This window comes from Phocoena phocoena, chromosome 1 (assembly GCF_963924675.1).
Source record: "Phocoena phocoena chromosome 1, mPhoPho1.1, whole genome shotgun sequence".
NCBI classification, from domain to species: Eukaryota; Metazoa; Chordata; class Mammalia; order Artiodactyla; family Phocoenidae; genus Phocoena; species Phocoena phocoena.
Window position 1 is genome coordinate 184,533,532 of NC_089219.1, and position 16,687 is coordinate 184,550,218.

The 16,687-nt window shown below is 53.6% G+C and overlaps 1 protein-coding gene across 1 annotated transcript in view; it reads left to right on the plus strand.

The window, feature by feature from the left end:
• NR5A2 (nuclear receptor subfamily 5 group A member 2) overlaps positions 1–16,687 on the plus strand; it is a 125,314-nt gene that overhangs the window by 315 nt on the left and 108,312 nt on the right. Inside the window, 4 exon segments of the mRNA XM_065872773.1 lie at positions 10,581–10,607; positions 10,610–10,717; positions 14,734–14,852; positions 16,382–16,523. Coding sequence (XP_065728845.1) covers positions 10,581–10,607; positions 10,610–10,717; positions 14,734–14,852; positions 16,382–16,523 — 396 coding nt within the window.

Sequence of the window (16,687 nt, forward strand, 5' to 3'; positions counted from 1 at the left end):
AAAACAAAATGTACAATATCTCACCTTCATCCCTAATATTTTCTGATAATTTTAAATGAGAAATAATAAACTAAAATGTGAACACCTTGAAACAAGTTAGCCATATGGAGTCACCATTGATCAAACTTCAACAAGTGCTTTCGCGTATCTGTGGAGTTTCAAGCCACATCACGGTATGTCTCATTCATTGCAGATATCATAGAAAACTTTTGTTTTTCGAGCCAAAAACAAAAAACAAAAATATACCGTCATTAGTTAAGGATTAGAAGTTAAGGGTGACTGTTTTGCAAAATAATGAGCGTGTCTTCTTTTCATAAGCAGAATAAGTAAACAAAGTTTATTTTCATTTTTAAAAAATAATGGCGAGTCGCAAACGTTAACGTTACAGCAAGAATACCTTTAATTAATCCTGAAAGTAAAGGACTAAAGGGAAGTAATTCCCAGGGGTCTGTAATTATTAGTCTGTTGGAAATCTTGCCCTTCTTCCTTCCCACTAGTTTTTGAAGGACCTAAGCCCTTTCTTGTAGCCCTTTCTTAGACTTTCGAACCGGAATTTCCCTGTAATTCGCAGAGGCCTGTCATCGGCGCTGAGTTCCAGCGCTGCTGGAACGAGAAGGAAAATCAAGGCTTCGGCTTTTCCTCTCTCTCCCTTGATAACCAGCTGACTCCACCGAACGCAGTGATTGCTTTTTTTATGGGCCAACTACACCCTAAAGTATATCAGTTGAGGAAATGGTTACCAAAAAAATGTTCTGTACTTACGAAAAAGAAAACACCGGGAAGGCAGGCAGAGTGCAACAGAGAAGCAATTGCTCTGTTGATAAAAAGAAAATACGGGCACAGAAGGAGCTGGAAGAGAACACAGAGCGATTTCAAATCTTTGCCCGGGGCGCAGCCGCCCGGGCGCATGGGCGAAGGGTCCCTACAGGCAGCGGCCGCGCTGGGCCACCGCGCTGCTGGCGTCGGCGGCGCGCGGCGAGGGCGCGCTCGGGCCGGGGATGCGGGGGCGCGCGGGGAGAGGCGCGCTCGGGCAGTGGAGGCGGGGGCGCGCGGGGAGAGGCGCGCTCGGGCCGGGGAGGCGGGGGCGCGCGGCGAGGGCGCGCTCGGAGACTCATCCGCCCGCGGATGCGAATTCAGGGCGAGGGCATTCCCGAGACCACACACGAGGACCCCCACGGCGCGGCGCAGACCCGGGGTGAAGGAATGCGGGGGAGATGGCGGAGAAGCCACTCTCGCGTTGCCTCGGCTACCGCGGAAGAAGCGCATTTTTCACCCGACGCGCCGGGTCCGTCCCGGGCGTGAAGCTGGACCACCTGCAAGTTTGGGGTCCGCCGGGTCCGGAGCGCCGGCAGCCGGCTGGGCGTCCGCCTAACCCCGGAGGGATCGCTAGAGGCTGAGCCTCAAGAAGGCCCCGAAGGAGAAGCCCAGGGCCTCCGCGAGCCCGCCCCCGACACCCGAAACCTGTGCGGGCACTTCCGGGCGCCAGATCCTAGGGTGACAAAATAACAGTGAATTTTCCGGTTAAAAAACCCCTCTTTCCGGATCTCATTCGCAGCCACCGCCCCCTCCCGGCCCAGGCACACTCTCTCCCCCGTCCCCGGGTATTGCAGCCCCACGGTTGGTTGTGAGGTGTCCCTATTTTGAACATCTTGGTTACCCGGAGGCTGCTGCTGGCACGGAGGGGTCCGTCTGTTCCACAGCGTAGCCTCCCGGGGGTGCTGGGGGCCATTCCCGGGGTTCTTGGCTAGACCGTCACCCGGAGGGACACTGGAGCCATCAGGTCCTCCAGTGGGTCCCTGAAAGCCAGTTGCCTCTTGGATGGGGGTCTGACCGCCCCGGGCAGGCGCAGTGAGGAGAACCCACGGGTGCAGCTCGGAGGCTCTGAGGTCCCGGTGGCTTTGATGGCAAGTTGCACGCTGGGATGGAGTGGGGAGAGGTTCCCACAACTAAGCCCAGTGTATGTACAGCTCAGTCAGGGTTTGAATTCTACATCAGCTCATCTGTGTTTTTCTGGGAAATGTGCCTCTGTTTATCTAAAAAGCTGTCTCTATGGGTCCTAGAGACATGGCATGACATTTTTCTTTTATGCACACCGGTGGTTCCATGAAAATTGCATATAGACGTCCGTGCTCATATAGAAAAGTGAAAATAAGATGCCGTTGTTCCTTCTGCCTACCTGCAAGATAATCTGTGCGGTGTAAGAGCAGGAGACTTGGGTTACAACCAGATCGTTCCCCTAAAGTTAACTAGCTCTGGGATGCTGTCCAGATTCTCGGTTTCTGGCTTAGGCTTTTTTCTTTCTCACAAATGGGGTGATTTTACTGAATGACACGCAGTACTACTTTGAGAGAGACAATAAAGTACCTGTCTGTGTCAGCAAAAGAGCCAAACCTGTGTGGTAGGAAACGTGTTATGTAACGAGTATTTATTGACCCTCTTGCAATGTGCTCAACGTTATGTTTGATTTGTATTACATTTATGTCATTCTTTGAATTAAGTGCATTTTTGAAGAATATTATACAGTCCATATAATGTCGCATCCTGACCACAGGAGGTTCTGTCTGTGTGGTTAGGGGTACGTAATACACAGTGCAAATGCTGTCTTGAGACTGTGATATAAACGTTGTTATCTGGTCCCCTTAGCACTCTCAGAGTCTGATTTGATTCCAGTGATAACCTCCAGTAAGCTCTGTGCCCTTAAGATCTCTGGAAGTCAACGTCATACAGTGGAAAGTGAGAAAGCCTGTTATGTCACCATAACCTCTAGCCAGCTTTATTTGCAGTGCTGTTTAGAACACCAGTTACCCAAGCCCATGGTCTGATTCTTGCTGCCGGGCTTAGGCAGCCAGCTCCCTCCAGGAAGCTGAGCCTCGGAGCCTTGTCTCCTTCCCGGGTCCTGCCTACTTCCGAAACAATGCATCTCAGATTCTCTTTGCTGGCCTGGATCCTCAATTGTGATGGGACTTAAAGAATTTCTTTAATGCCTCTTTTAATAAACCAAGAGAGGTGTATGGATGAAGCCAGAACAGAGGCTTGGGAATGCTTTTTTTCTTTACTTGACCCCTCCCCGCAGACACAGTGTCTAGGGTTATCTTGGATTCAGCCTTGAACTTGAGCTGAGCTAGAGAGGGAGGGGCTCTGGGACAGTCTCCCGCCAGTTTTCCAACCTCCCCAAACACCTCCAGGGATGCCTTATGCAGGGCAAGAGTCAGATGTCTTACTCCCCAAGTCCAGAACCTACCTCAGGATAAAGCTACTTATTTGAGGGTATGTCTTCACTCTTCACCTTGCTGGAACAACTTCTCTGAGAAACCCACTGGGCTTCAAGGAATTTCAGGAGTTTGGGGGGCCATTGTGTCTGGGAAGGGCCTGGGGAAGAGCTGAAATGTGACCCGGTGTGTGAGAGATTGAGCCTGGGGAAACATGTGGACTGAAATTGACCAGACCGATCAATAAAGGCTGCCTGTGTGTTTTTGTGTGACTGACAAGTAAGAAAAGATACATTTTACTTTTAAACCTCAAATAAGCTGAATGTCTGCGGGTAATGTGATTGAGTCCTGAGGACTGTGTCAGACACTGCAAGATGCTGGCGTTGGCAAGAACCTCCCACTGGAAGGATCCATTTTTAACGGTCCTTAGAATGGCAAGCGATTCCCTTCCTAGTTGTTTTCCTTACAGAGGATGGTTTGGGGGAAATTAGGGAGAAAGGGAAAAAGATAAAAGAACTGATATGAATAACAGTGCGGTGGGCTGCTCTTCTGACACGATCACCTGTGTATGAAGTTTATTTTGTTTTAAAAAAGTTTTCTTTGTTAGCCTTACTTTACTGATGAAGAAATAAATGGACTCAGAAAGGTCAAGTGATTTACCCAAGGTCACTCAGTTTGTCAGAGAGTGGGGCTGTAAATGGAAATCATGGATGTGACTCTGAAATCCGTGCTTTTTCCTCAAGGTAGTATCTTTTTGCTCTTGTTGATATAAAGCAATTATGATTACAAACAATGTTTGTCTACTCAGACCTTCTTCCGAAAGGCATTTTGGACTTAAGTAAGACATTTGTCAATCGCTCTTTATCTCCCTCTTCAATCCGCAGTGGAAACCCCGAAGAATTTGGAAGGGTGGGCTGGGGCGTGGCGTATGGGTGGGGTGGAGCCATCTGGAGCCCTGAGAGCTGAGCAGAGATGGGGGGCGGGGGGGGTGGGGGCAGGGAGGCACTTCTGGTCTCTGACTCTGGAATTTCCTGAAAGGATCTCTGGAGTTTGACGTTGAGCTTGCAGTTCTGTGGCTTATGGTAGCAACTCGCGAGGCTCCTGAGTGGATGAAAAGGAAATTGAGAGGAAATTCACAGCATCCACTTGTTATAGAGTCAGTGATATGAGGACGGCAGGGAAATCACCCAAAATGAGAGAGTTTAGAGAGGACTTTTTACTCCTAAGAAACGAGCAAAGGTCTCCTGGGGGGAGGGCATAGGGAAAGAGATAGTTTAAGCACCTCCTCCCCCGCCCTTTTTAAGCACTTTTGACAAAGCCGGGTGTGTCTCCTGCAGGGAGATGCTGGTCCCACGCCCGGCGCTAACGTTTTCCACAGTTAATGCTGCTGAGCCTTGGCTCTGGACGTCCGTAGCCTCAGGGCCCCAAAGCTCCGCCGCCTCCAGCGGTGTCTATAGGATTGGAAAGAAAACTGTTCGGAACCCGCCACCAGGTCCCCGAAGCGAGGCCCCACAGTGTCCAGACAAGAAACCCTGGGGGAAAGCGAAAGAATTCTTCCCCAAGGCTCGGCGCACGCTGGCCACCATCTCTTAACCACGAAAGTTGTCTGCAAGTCGGAAAAGGAGCTGACACCCTCCGAAAAGCGCGATCCGCGGCATCTCGGGACCCCTAACACTCTCCCTACGCCCGCGCGGCAAGTCCCAGGGGGACGAGACCACCCCGAGTGCCGCCTTTCCAAACCCACTCTTTCTCTATTGTCCAAGAGGGACCTGAATTGCTCGACGGCCGCAGTTCTGCGGGTCCGGCACTCTTGGATCTTAAGAACCAGAACACCCTGCGCGGGGGCTTCCCTGAGGCCGGAGGCTCCCAATGTCCAACCCCGCGCGGCCACAGCCGGGGCCCCATTTGGAAGCTAAGCGGCACGTCGTCCTTTCCCTCATGAAGCTTCCAGTCTGGCCAGATTCAATGGGATGTCAGCCTAGAATCACCTAGTGCTCAGATCTGAGTTCCCGGTCCAGGCAGGGGCGCGGGAGGGACCACGGCGGGTGGAGTCGCCGTGTGAGCGTTCAGTAGGTTTCACCCAGCGCTTGGGGGCCTGCAGGCGCCAGCGTCGTCCTCGAGAACTTCACTCAGTGTTATGGTTTGTCCCGAGAATGGACAGGGATGGTTCCGAGAGTGGAGTCTCCAGTGTTGAGCTGGAGCTGACTCACATCTCCATTTCAATTGCAGAGAGGAAGAGCTAGATTAGATTGGACCACCTACCCAAGGTTATTTCCCAGCCGGCTCCTTTCTCCAGACCGGATCTCCCCATTCACCTCGAAGGGCACCGGCTCGACCAAGGTGGGACGCGCCTAGACCCCTGGGCAGGGGCAACCCGCCCCAAAGAAAATGAAGTCTAAAAACGTCTACAGGGAAGCCTTATTACCGAGAGCCGTAGATTCCGATAACACAGGCCAAAGTCTCCAAAAACCTCACCTGTCCTTCAGGGAGAGGATGCGAGTTTGTTTGGAGTGGGTGGAGGAGTCTTGATTACCCAGATAAATGTGGCACCTTGCGTTTTCCTCGCTGGTGAAGATGGGGCCCTGATATACTAAGATACTCCCATAGTGACTGTGAGTCAGTCGCCATTGGCTGGCCACCCCCTACCAGGCAGTCTTTCTAGGTGTAGGAAGTCTAGCTAGACTGGCCGCAGTTTTTCCTCCTGGACTACAGGCTGTTTACTCGGGCAGCAGAAAGTGATTTTTTTTTTTTTTTAACATGACACGACTTCTCACCTATTCCAGTTTATTCTCTGAAAGCTTCGGCCAATTCGATGCTCTTTGTTAATTTATATGTCTGCACTAAAATTTAACCTCTTTAAAAAAATAAAAAAGTGCTTCGAACGCGGGGGTGGAGCGCCTAGAAGCGGTGGGGGGGGGGTAGCCCAGCACCACCCCCCTTCCCGGCTCCAGCTCTGCAGCGGAACTCTGGAGTTCTAGCTGAACTTAATTTTCAGAGGAAAGCAAAAGTGGCTTCTGATGGGCTTTTCGAGTGGGAGGGGCGGAGACCTTAGGCAGAACCCGAGCTTCAGTAGACTGATAAACTTGTTTCTCTTTCCCCTAGGGCTATCCCGGCCTGGTAGTGGAGACTTTCGGAGGGGGGAAAAAAAAAATCTAGGTTTCTTCTGCGGCTAAAGAGTAGGCACGTGCTACGAGAAAAGTATTCTGGTTTCTCGAAAGCACCAAAAAGTAGGAATGGAGGAGGTGTTAGACATTGTTTCCAAGGATGTAGATTTGCAAGTTTCGTGCGGGGTTGGGCGGGTCGTGCTGGGTCGTGGCAGGCTTCTCCCACCCAGGCGGGCGGGAGACGTAGGTCTTCCACGCTGTTCTTCCGGGGACACGTGTCTGCCGAGCCCAGGAAACTTGAACCAGTCCTGAAAATCATCACCTCTTACGCCTTTGCAGACTGCACGCGGGAAGCGCGCGGGGCCGCCCGACACTTCTCAGGTCAGGTCAGGGGCAGGCTGTGCCCGACGCGCGCTCGGTAACGCGGCGCGGAGCCACGGGAAGGCGGCGGCGGGAGAGCAAGGCAGTCGCATCCTCGCGGGCGGGGAGCGCGAGACCCCCCTCCGCTCCTGCCCGCGGGTGGACGGGGCGCACGGCCCCGTGGCGCTGAGTCTGGATAAAATATGCCGGGACTGCGCTTCTCGGGCTCATCAAGGCTGCGGGAGCCTCCCCGAGGCATCATCCTTTGTAATTGCAACCGTCAATCAACGCTCGAAGACACAGTCAGAACCGGGAAGGACGAGCCTGGAGACCAGCCCCGTAGGAAAGGAGGTGGAGGCGCGGGGGAAGCGGGGGGAAAGGGGAGCGAAGTTTGCCAGGAGTTGGCAGGGGAGCGAGGGAGCGAGGGAGCGAGTTGAGAACGCGCGGGGCGGCTAAAGCCGGAACGGTCTCGCCCGGCCTCGCGTCCCCACCGGTTGGTTAAATGCCCCGCAGCCGGGGTGGATTCCTAAGTGCGCTCCCACTAAGAGGCAGTCGGTGAGACTTCCCCGGAGGAGGGTGGGAGGCGTCGGCCCGCCTGCCGGGGCTTTATCATTCCAAGGCGGTGGGTGTATCTCTCCGAGAACGCAGACCACCGCGAGCCGAGACGTTTAGACCACACAGGCCCAGTCCCCCATCCTCATCTCAGGTGCCTGCCCTCCTGGCGTCCGCTTCGCCCTCCCGCCTCGCGCGGAGGCCTCTGCCACCTGGAACCATCCCCAGGTAACCGACCCGGCACCGCGGGCGGGCTCGGGCACCTTCTCCCCCAGCGCTCCTTCCGCCAGGGTGCTCTGGGAGACGCCCAGGCCCATCCCAGGTCACGGGGCAAACGGGTCTTGGGCTCCAGTGGGGACCCCCAGCCCAGCGGAATTGAAGGGGCAAAGGGCCAGAGTAAGTGTAGGGGGGAGGATGGGGGAAGGGTGCACTTGGAGGGCGGGAAGGAGCGCGAGGTCGGAAGTCCCCCTGCCCCCCCTGCCGCTGCGTCTGCTCCCCTAAACCCCACGCAGAGCGCCCGGGGTAAAGGTGACCGTACTCTCGGGTCTCTGCCGCGGGAGATTTCCCGCTCTGTCCACCGAAGGCGGGGTTTCGACGTCCCCCGAGGGGACCTGGAAAGGTCTGGGGCCCTCGGGAGCTCCTCCGTTCCTGGAGCTGGAGGCCCGGAGCACTGGGGGCTCGGGGTTCCTTTGGTTCTCAGAAAGGGAAGTTTTCTCTCGGCTTGAGACCTCCTGCGCTTTCGGTGCCCGTTGGGCTCGCAGCTAACTAAGCAGAGCCGTCAGCCTGGACTAGAGCTTCAACTGTGGATTCTCTTAAGGGAGGATTTTTAAAACCTTGACCCCAGCCCCTATTCTCCCGCCATCGCCGCGCGCTTTTGTGAGGAGACAAATGGATACCAGCTGGCCCTTTGTCACCATCACTCCAGGTCTCTGGGGGTGTGATGGGAGGGCAGACTGGCCTAGACGGAAGAGGTGTCAGGTGTGGCCTAAACAGGGCCCTTCTGGGGCTGAGGCTGGGCCCTGAACGCGATCACAAAGTTTGCCTCCAGCCAGGTCAGGCTCAGCCCCAAGTCCCCGGCAAAGATTTAGGCCACACTGCAAGTCCCTGGTGCTGTCAGACCCCCTGTCTACTTCTTTCAGCTCTCCTAACCCCGTCCTCCCGTCCCAGCAACCAGAGGGCCTTCCCTCCCACAGAGCTCCAGCCTGGTGTTGGGAAGGCGTTGCAGAAGTGCCCCCATATGCTGTTTGGTTGCTGTGGGATGAGGGTGCTTTTCAATTAAGGCTTTGTAATAAACTGATGCTCGAAGTTCACCTGTATCTATCAGGAAAGTGCAGCGAGCACTGATGTGAGCCCTGAGACTTTATCCCCTTTCTGAATTTAATTCACAGTGATACTTCAAATAACTATAGGAAATCCTGCAAATGGACGGACTGTCACTAAAATCTGAGCATCTTAAGGGTCACTAGTTTTGGCAACTTCAGCCCGCTCCCCTTTACAAACTAATGGGCAGCCCTCCCACCAAGCTTAAACATTTTCATGAAACCTGCAGATACTACTAAAACTGAGATTTAAATAACTTAAATTCTGCATACTGCATGTTAAACAGCAAAATGACAAATCAGTTTCGGGAGGCAACAGTATCTGAATCGCCAGGCGCGGGCAGGCGATGAACGACCCATTTCATATAAAAGCGTAGATTATGCATGGCAGGGATTGGAGTATTTTTCAAGTCATCAAATACTGGACTGGCCAGTTTGACTGTGTGATCTCTATACCATTCAAGTAGAATAAATTCAGAGCCTTTGAGATTCAAATTCACCCCCTTGTGGATGGACTCTGATCTTTACCGGGTCTCACAGCAGACACTGAATATGAGGCATTTCACATGCAGTCAGGAGGCTGGAAAAAAAAAATGTTTTCATCTTGTTGGGATGAGATCTGAAAACTTTGAAGATGGGGCTGGGCGGGTGGAGGAATAGCTTGCATAACAGATGGTTCTTTAAAACTTTTTTAAAGTGCGGGGCCTCTGGGATGTGGATCGTCCCACCCAAGAGGCAGCAAAATGAAAAAGAAAGCCCAGGCTGCGCTTTGCGTTCTATATGGAAACCCAGTTCACCAAAATTTAGGAAGTCTGCCGCCAAGATAATCTTGGGCTCGAGGAGGCGGGGTGGTGTTTATAAGCGAGAGAAGGAACTGGGGAAGAATGGGGAAACGGGGATAGCCGTTCAGATTCCCGGCGACACGGCTGCCCCCTCGGTGAGCAGGTGAACCGTGACGCTCCGCCACTCCCGGGGGCCCGCGGACTGAGTGCCGAGGCCGGGAGACCCTCGAGAGCAGGCCAGCTCTTCTTCTCATTTCTGGGTTGCTTAAATGTGTTTAACTCCTCCTGCAGCCCCTCACCCGGCGCGCGCGGGGGGCGCCCCCTCACCCCCAACTCCCACTCGCGTCCCTCTGGCTTCCCCTCTGCGCGCGGACACCTCCGCCCGAGCTTCTCCTTGGCCGCCGCGCTCAGACAGAGGTCGCCTCTCACCCGCAGTTAAGACCCGCCGCGTGCGCATCCCCCGCCCCGGGCCTGGGTGGGGTAGGAGGGGGCGAGGCGGGGTGAAGAGGTTGGGGCAGGCGAGGGGACTGGAGCCTGCGCCTCGTCCTCATTGGCTGGCGCCTGGTGTCCGACCCGAGTCCGGAGCCCGCGTCCCCATTCACTGTCATCACTCCATATCCCCTCTTGCCCCTGCCCGGCCCTACTCGCCTCCCTTCTCCTCCTCTTCCTCCCCTTGTCCTTCCCAGCCTCGCCTCCCCGGGCTGGAGAGGAGTAGACGAAGCGACAGAGGGAGGCTGGAACTTCCTAACTCCAAGCCTGACAGCGAGCGGGAGGGAAGCGGAGACGGGGAAGGGGCGGAGAGGAGAGGAAAGGCGAGGAGGGAGAGGAGAGTGAGGCCAGAGAAAGCGCGCGAGAGAGACCCTGCGGATCCCGAGCGCTGGGCGGCGGAGGGCGGGGTGCGGGTTGCCAGAGCCGAGCCGTCCGGGAGCAGCGGCACCGCCGCGGCGGCAGCAGGTCGGCCGCCGCCTCCGCTGCGCGCCCGGAGCTCGGCCGTACGCGCGTTCGCGCCCCGGGCAGCTGCGCCCTTGCCGAGCCGGACCGGGGCGCCCGGACGCGGTCTAAGCCTGCAGCCCGCTGCTTCCTCCTCGCGGTTCCGGGGCGGCTCGGGAGCCGCGAGCCTGGACGGGGCTCGGGGGTCCTGACGGCAGCCCCGGAAGCGGCGGAGGCGCGCTCCTGACGGCGGGCGAGGAAGCAGCCACCCGGCCGCCCCCTCCTTCTTCCCGGTGGAGTTGAAGCTGTGCTGCCGGCGTCCAGGTGCTGGGCTTCCGGACCGGCACGGACCCCCTACCCCGCCCGCGGCCGCCTTGTCATGCTGCCCAAAGTGGAGACGGAAGCTCTGGGACTGGCTCGGTCGCATGGGGAACAGGGGCAGATGCCGGAAAACATGCAAGGTAAGGAGGCGCTCGCGGCGCTTGGCTCCCGCGGCTCCAGCGCCCCGGGCTCGCCCCGCGGGCTGCAGCCGCCCGCCCCGCGCGGGCGCTTGAGTGGCCGCCGAGCGCTGGTCGCCGCGGGGCTGCGGGGCTGCGCGCGGGCGTCGGGCCCCTTCCCCAGGGGCAGGCATAAAAGTTTATGGCTCTTGAACAATGCGGGGCGGGGATTTTCCAAGCAATGCCTAATTGGCCACTTTTAATTAAGAAAAGAGAGGCTTCGAGCTCTGGCTACAAGAGCGAGGCAGCTTCAGGCTAAAGATCTTATTATTCTAAAGATCATTCTAAGGAACGGAATGTCTCGCGGGAAACCCGAGCAGGTTCCCAGTCGTTGGAATCGGCGGGAACTTGAACCAGTGCTCTTCAGCGGTGGAAGAACACTGCCTGGGAAAGTCAACTGCAGGGAGAGATGGAGCCTCGGGGAGAGCGGGCTTAGCGGTGTTAGGACGCATGGGCGCCCCACAGCCCAGGCGCACCCAGGGAGCCGGCTCGTATTTGAACAACTTCATAAAACTGCAGGCAGAACTGGAGAGAACCAGTTATTCCCAGCCCGTCCTCTGGTCGGGCGCTGCGGAGTGAGTGTTGGGCGGGGGCGGCGGTTTAGCCTCTAGCTCTTCTGTCTGATACCTGGGAAACTGGAAGTCCTTTTTCATTTCCCAGATTTTGATTGCTAATAACAACAGCAAAAAAAAAAGGCAAATCCCGTAGGCTGTATTTTCGCCGCATTCCAAAATAAGCGACTCTAGATCTGGCCGTATTGAGCCCTTCAGAAGTTTATCGCTGTTGCTCGGGGCCGGGGAGGGAACAATGCTAGGAAAAGTCACCGGTGCCCTTCCATCCTCGCCCCTGCCAGCGCGCAGGATGTGCGGGCCGGCGGGCCTGTGATCCCGGAACGCTTCCTGCCATCCCCTTGAACGAACTTGAAAGGGCCGGGGAGGCGTTGAGAGCAGAGTTCAGGGCTGGTGCACGCGGCTGTGCGGGAGAGGCGGCGCTGGGCCCGGGGCCTGAGGTCGCCCCGCTGCTTTGAGAAGACGGGGCGGCGGGAAGGCGTGCGTCCTGTTGGTGGGGTCGGTTACCGGTCGCGGATCCTGGGGTCTCGCTCAGCCTCCAGGGGAGGGCCGTGGACGTCCCCTGGGCCCAAGGCCCTAGAGTCCAACTTGTAGGTTGGCTGCCGAGGGGACCCGGTTGGCCCAAAGAGGCTTTCCCTCTGGCACCTGGGATTCCGCGAAGGGGGGTCGGGGGAAGCGGCGCCGGGGAGCTGCCTCCGAGACCCTCCGCCGCCAGCTGCCGCGAAGGACTATCCTTTGGGCGTCCTTGGGGCCGGCGAGATTTTTGGGTCAAGGGGAAGTTTCTGCTTCTCCTTACCGCGCGCGTTTCTGGGTGACTCGGGAAAAGCAGCGGAGGGAGAAGCTGGAACAGGAAGCCGGGGAGGCAAGAATCAGGGTTTGGGGGGAGGTGGGAGGGAGATGCCATTGCAATATTTTCTTTGTAGAATTCGAGAGGGGCGTTCTCGACCCGACCTACTGCCCCAGAGCAGAAAGCTGGCTTTCCCTGGTGCCTAGGGCTCCGGGAAGCCTCCGGCCGCTGGCTCAGCCCCGGGGTCGAAAGCGGGTGGGCAGCGCCCGGGCGAGGCTTCCTCCATCCAGGCCACGCGGCCTGCCGCCGGAGGGGAGCCCCGGCGGACAGGCACCCCAGGACCGGGCTCGCTTTGGTCTCGGCCGGGGACGCACCGCCGTCCGACCCGCGGGGCGGGGGGCAGAAAGGGGACCCGCTACCGGGTCCCGGGACAGTTCGGGGAACTTGTCCGCGTGCTTCTGAGGCCTTCGCTGTCCAAGGCCCCACCGCTCCCTCTACTTTCTCAAGACCGGGACTTATTTGCTCGGATGCACTCCGTGCTCCAAACGCTATCTTGGGTTAACAGCACCTGGGCGCCTCTGAAAGGTGCCCCGGTCTCGCACCGCACCGTCGGTCTCCCCACACGGCCTCTGCCTTTGAATTTTCCAAGAGGGTCCCACCCCCAGCCCCGGTCTTTTGGGTGTCGGATCCCCGAGGCGCGCACCGGGTCCCCTGGAAACGGTTGCCTCTCCGAGCCTCTCAGAGGCGAAGTTAAAGTTTACTTTGTTGGGGAAAGGGGGAGGGAGAAGAGAACACACTTGGTAAAGCACACCTTTTTCCGTCCCTAAAACGTGCCTCAAGACAATAGTCACGAGCTTTAGGAGGGATGGGGCTATTAAAAAACTTCTGGAACTCAGCCTCGGCCAAACCCCCAGGTTCCCCAAACGCGAGCGCGGCCCTCTCAGGGCTCCGCCGGGAGGACTGCGCTCTGCTTCTCTTTATTTCTGTTTCTCGGAGCCCACGCGTCTGCCTCGGCTGGAACGTCTCTTCCCGGGACAGCCCCCCCGCCCCCACCCGCCCAAACTCTGGCTAACTCACCTAGGTTTTTGCCCCAGCCCAGGGCTCTGAGTCCCTGGGAGAGAGCCGGCCCCACTCTGCCGGTCGCGGCTCAGCCGAGAAGCGCTGCAAGGACCCTCACCCCGACGGCCCTTTCCGGAGGCCCCTAGAATCCGTAAAGAAAATAGAACTTTATTTTAAAGAGAAAAAAAAAAAGTCAGTAATCATTGGCAAGGAGGCCACTATGGTGATAGAGCGGCCGAGTACTTTGGGGGTGGGCTGGGGGCTATTTCTCCCTTTCCTATTTGGTAAACAAATCAGAGGAAGCTTCTGCCCGGCCCTCTGTTCCCCATCCACCCCCTCCCGCCCCGCCCCGCCCCCTGCAAATGCCACTGATTAACTTAAAACAAACTTGACTGGGGCGTTTGTGCGCCTGTGTGTAGCCGAAAGTTGAGCAAGGGGCGAGAGGCGAATGCGCCCGGGGTTTCACCGGAGGTGCCGGGAGGCTGCGGGCGGCGGCCGGGCTGCGCGGACCTGCCCTCGCCATCCGTCCCCTGCGGCGCGCGCTGCGAGGCTCGATCGGCGAGGACCGAGTCTCCGGGAGGGAACGGATCAGGTATTATCTGGGGTCTCCTGGCCACTGCCTCCGCTATGCAGTTTATCCATCTTGGAGCTGTGAAGACGCCTTCGCGTTGCTGCGTCGGAAGGAAGGCCGGCTACCCGATCCCTGCAGGGAGCCGCTCAGAGCCGCGGCCTGATTTCTGTTTAACAGGGCGAACTCGAGGTGTTTATATTTTGCGGTGATGATCGGAAACATGTGAAGTTCATTAAATGACTTCAGTACTTTGCGACGAAACCAAACCCTCGTGTGTATCTTTTCCCTTCCTTTTTCTTATTTCTTTTTTTTTTTTGGTCCGGGCGTCCTGCCTTTTGCCTTTTTATTTTTACAGGAGATTTTTGAAAAGTGTAGAGGGGAAAGCCCTTATCACTACGTAACTGAATGTTTGGATTAATCTAACAGATCTGAACGCTGGGAGCAGCAGACTGGTTAAAATGGGGCTGCTGAGAAGGCTTCTGGGGCATCCGTTCCCCCGCCAAGTGTTTGCATATTGGTGTTGCTTTCCCTAAACACCCTTATAGTTCGGTGGACTTGAAGCAAACTCATTCCACTGGGAGGACAATGCCGTGTGCTCCTTTCTCTCCCCTAGGCAAAGGTGACATTTTGGAACTTAACCTCAAGGAGGTTTAAAAGAAATTCGAAGTTGTTACTTTATGCAATTCGTGTTTCTATTCTGATCTGTTGCTTTGCAGAGTTAGGGGGACTCGTGTTCAACAGTGGTCAGCTTAAGAATTTTTAACGCAAGATATTAGAATTATTTTTAAATTAAAATAACGCAAAGCGCATGCCAAAAGATGTTTTACTTCCACTGTATGAAAATAGCTCTCTGCAGTACATCTGGGTAAAACATTTTTATTTTCTGTTTTACCTGGGGATGTTTGCCCACCAGTCACCACAATGGTTTTTATTGCAGGATTAAAACCTACCTAGTAAATTAATTGGATGTGTGCATGCATTTCTCTTGTTTCAGTGTCTCAGTTTAAAATGGTGAATTACTCCTATGATGAAGATCTTGAGGAACTCTGTCCCGTTTGTGGAGATAAAGTGTCTGGGTACCATTATGGGCTCCTCACCTGTGAAAGCTGCAAGGTTTGCCTTCTACGTTGCTATCTGAGAAATATAATGCTCAAACCCAAAATAAACCATTGGATTACTTCTTAAAGCTAAATATAGGCTGTCTTTTTTGGACCCAATTAAAAATGAGAGAGGGAATGAGTGAGTCTTAGTGAGATGATTGTTAGCAATATGTGTCCAATTTAATTCAAAAGGCAAAGAGATTTATGCTGTTTAGAAAACTTTGCCAGTCTCATGGCTTTAAAACAGTTTATGGTAGGAAGGTGATAGAGCCGTAGAAAGACTTCTATTTCTAACGGTCCAAAGTATTGATTTTGCTTGACTTATATATATTTAAAGCATCGTTGTTCTCGAGAGCGAACATGACAAAGTATTTCCCCAATACATTTTAACTTCAGAGTGTTCTGTGCTACACATCCAAACATTTTTTACCCACAGACATATAAAAGTCTAAATTCGCAACTGCATGATTTCATCCTGATTTATTCCAAAAATAACCTTTAAGACTTTTTTGAAACCTATATCATAAAGAATTAGAAACCAGATCTTAAGTTTATAATAAGAGTAGTTTTCATAAATATATTATATGACCTATTTAAATGCAAGAAATTTTAATATGTAAGTTGTACTGTATCATTACTAACAATGTCAGCTATACGTTAAGGATTTATCTCAGACCTTTTTTATATATTCCCAGTAAATTCGATACCCCCTATTTTTCAACATTTTTAAAAGTAGAAAACTCAGTACAATCACTTAAACCACTGCCAAGAAAATCCCTTCTTTCCTTATAACAAAGTAAGATGGTTTCACTTTGTGGCTAGTAGGGCAAACAGAATATACCATCCAAGCTGTTATTATGTTGTTACAAAGCTACAGATTTTATTTTTGATTAATTCTTGTGGGTGAAATATAAGGAAGGCATACACTCTGCTAAAATTCAGCTCTTTGCTATATATGCTTTTTTCCCTCATGAGTTTCACCTTTTTCTTTACACAGTTCCCCAACTTGAATGTATTCCAATGGAATTATGAACGTTTGCCCGTTTTATTCTTTAAATCCTTTTGCTTTTAACTATCTAGTGCTGACATTTGTAAAAAATCTGAGGTGTTTTGCTATTCCATTTTTCCATTGCTATTATGCAGTAGTTTGCCACTGAAATTGTATCAGGCTACTTAAAAACAATGCCGCTGTCTCTATAAGTGCCTTATCTGGAATATGAGGGTTAATAGGAAAACAGATTTTCTTCAAAAAATTACTGGTTAATATGTATGTATTTTTCCCTGAATGTTGAGATAAGATGGTGTGTAGCTAAAGGTCCCCAAGATTTGATGCGATTCTTGAAATACAACTTGGATGCCAGAAAAATCTCTACCATAGCCTGGTTTGGGAGGGTTGATCTTGTTAAAATGTAAAACAAACCACAGAACCACATAAGGGCTCAAACAGTGCAATGAAAAGATTTACTGGTGATTTCCTTAAAATGAAACAATGGAAGAGACGGGTGTTAGCTTGATAATATGTCTCACTATTTTCTCTTATAGGGCTTTTTTAAGCGAACAGTCCAAAATAATAAAAGGTACACGTGTATAGAAAACCAGAACTGCCAAATTGACAAGACACAGAGAAAGCGCTGTCCTTACTGTCGATTTCAAAAATGTCTAAGTGTTGGAATGAAGCTAGAAGGTAAGTTTTTTCTAAAGACCACTGCCTGTTAAAACTCTCCAAGGACATAGGATTTAAAACAACATTGTACTTATAACATGGTAACAGTATTTTCCTAGTCTTTTAACACTATTGACAATAAGATCTTTTGATGTTTTGTCAGCGGAATGGTCCGAGTCTCATTT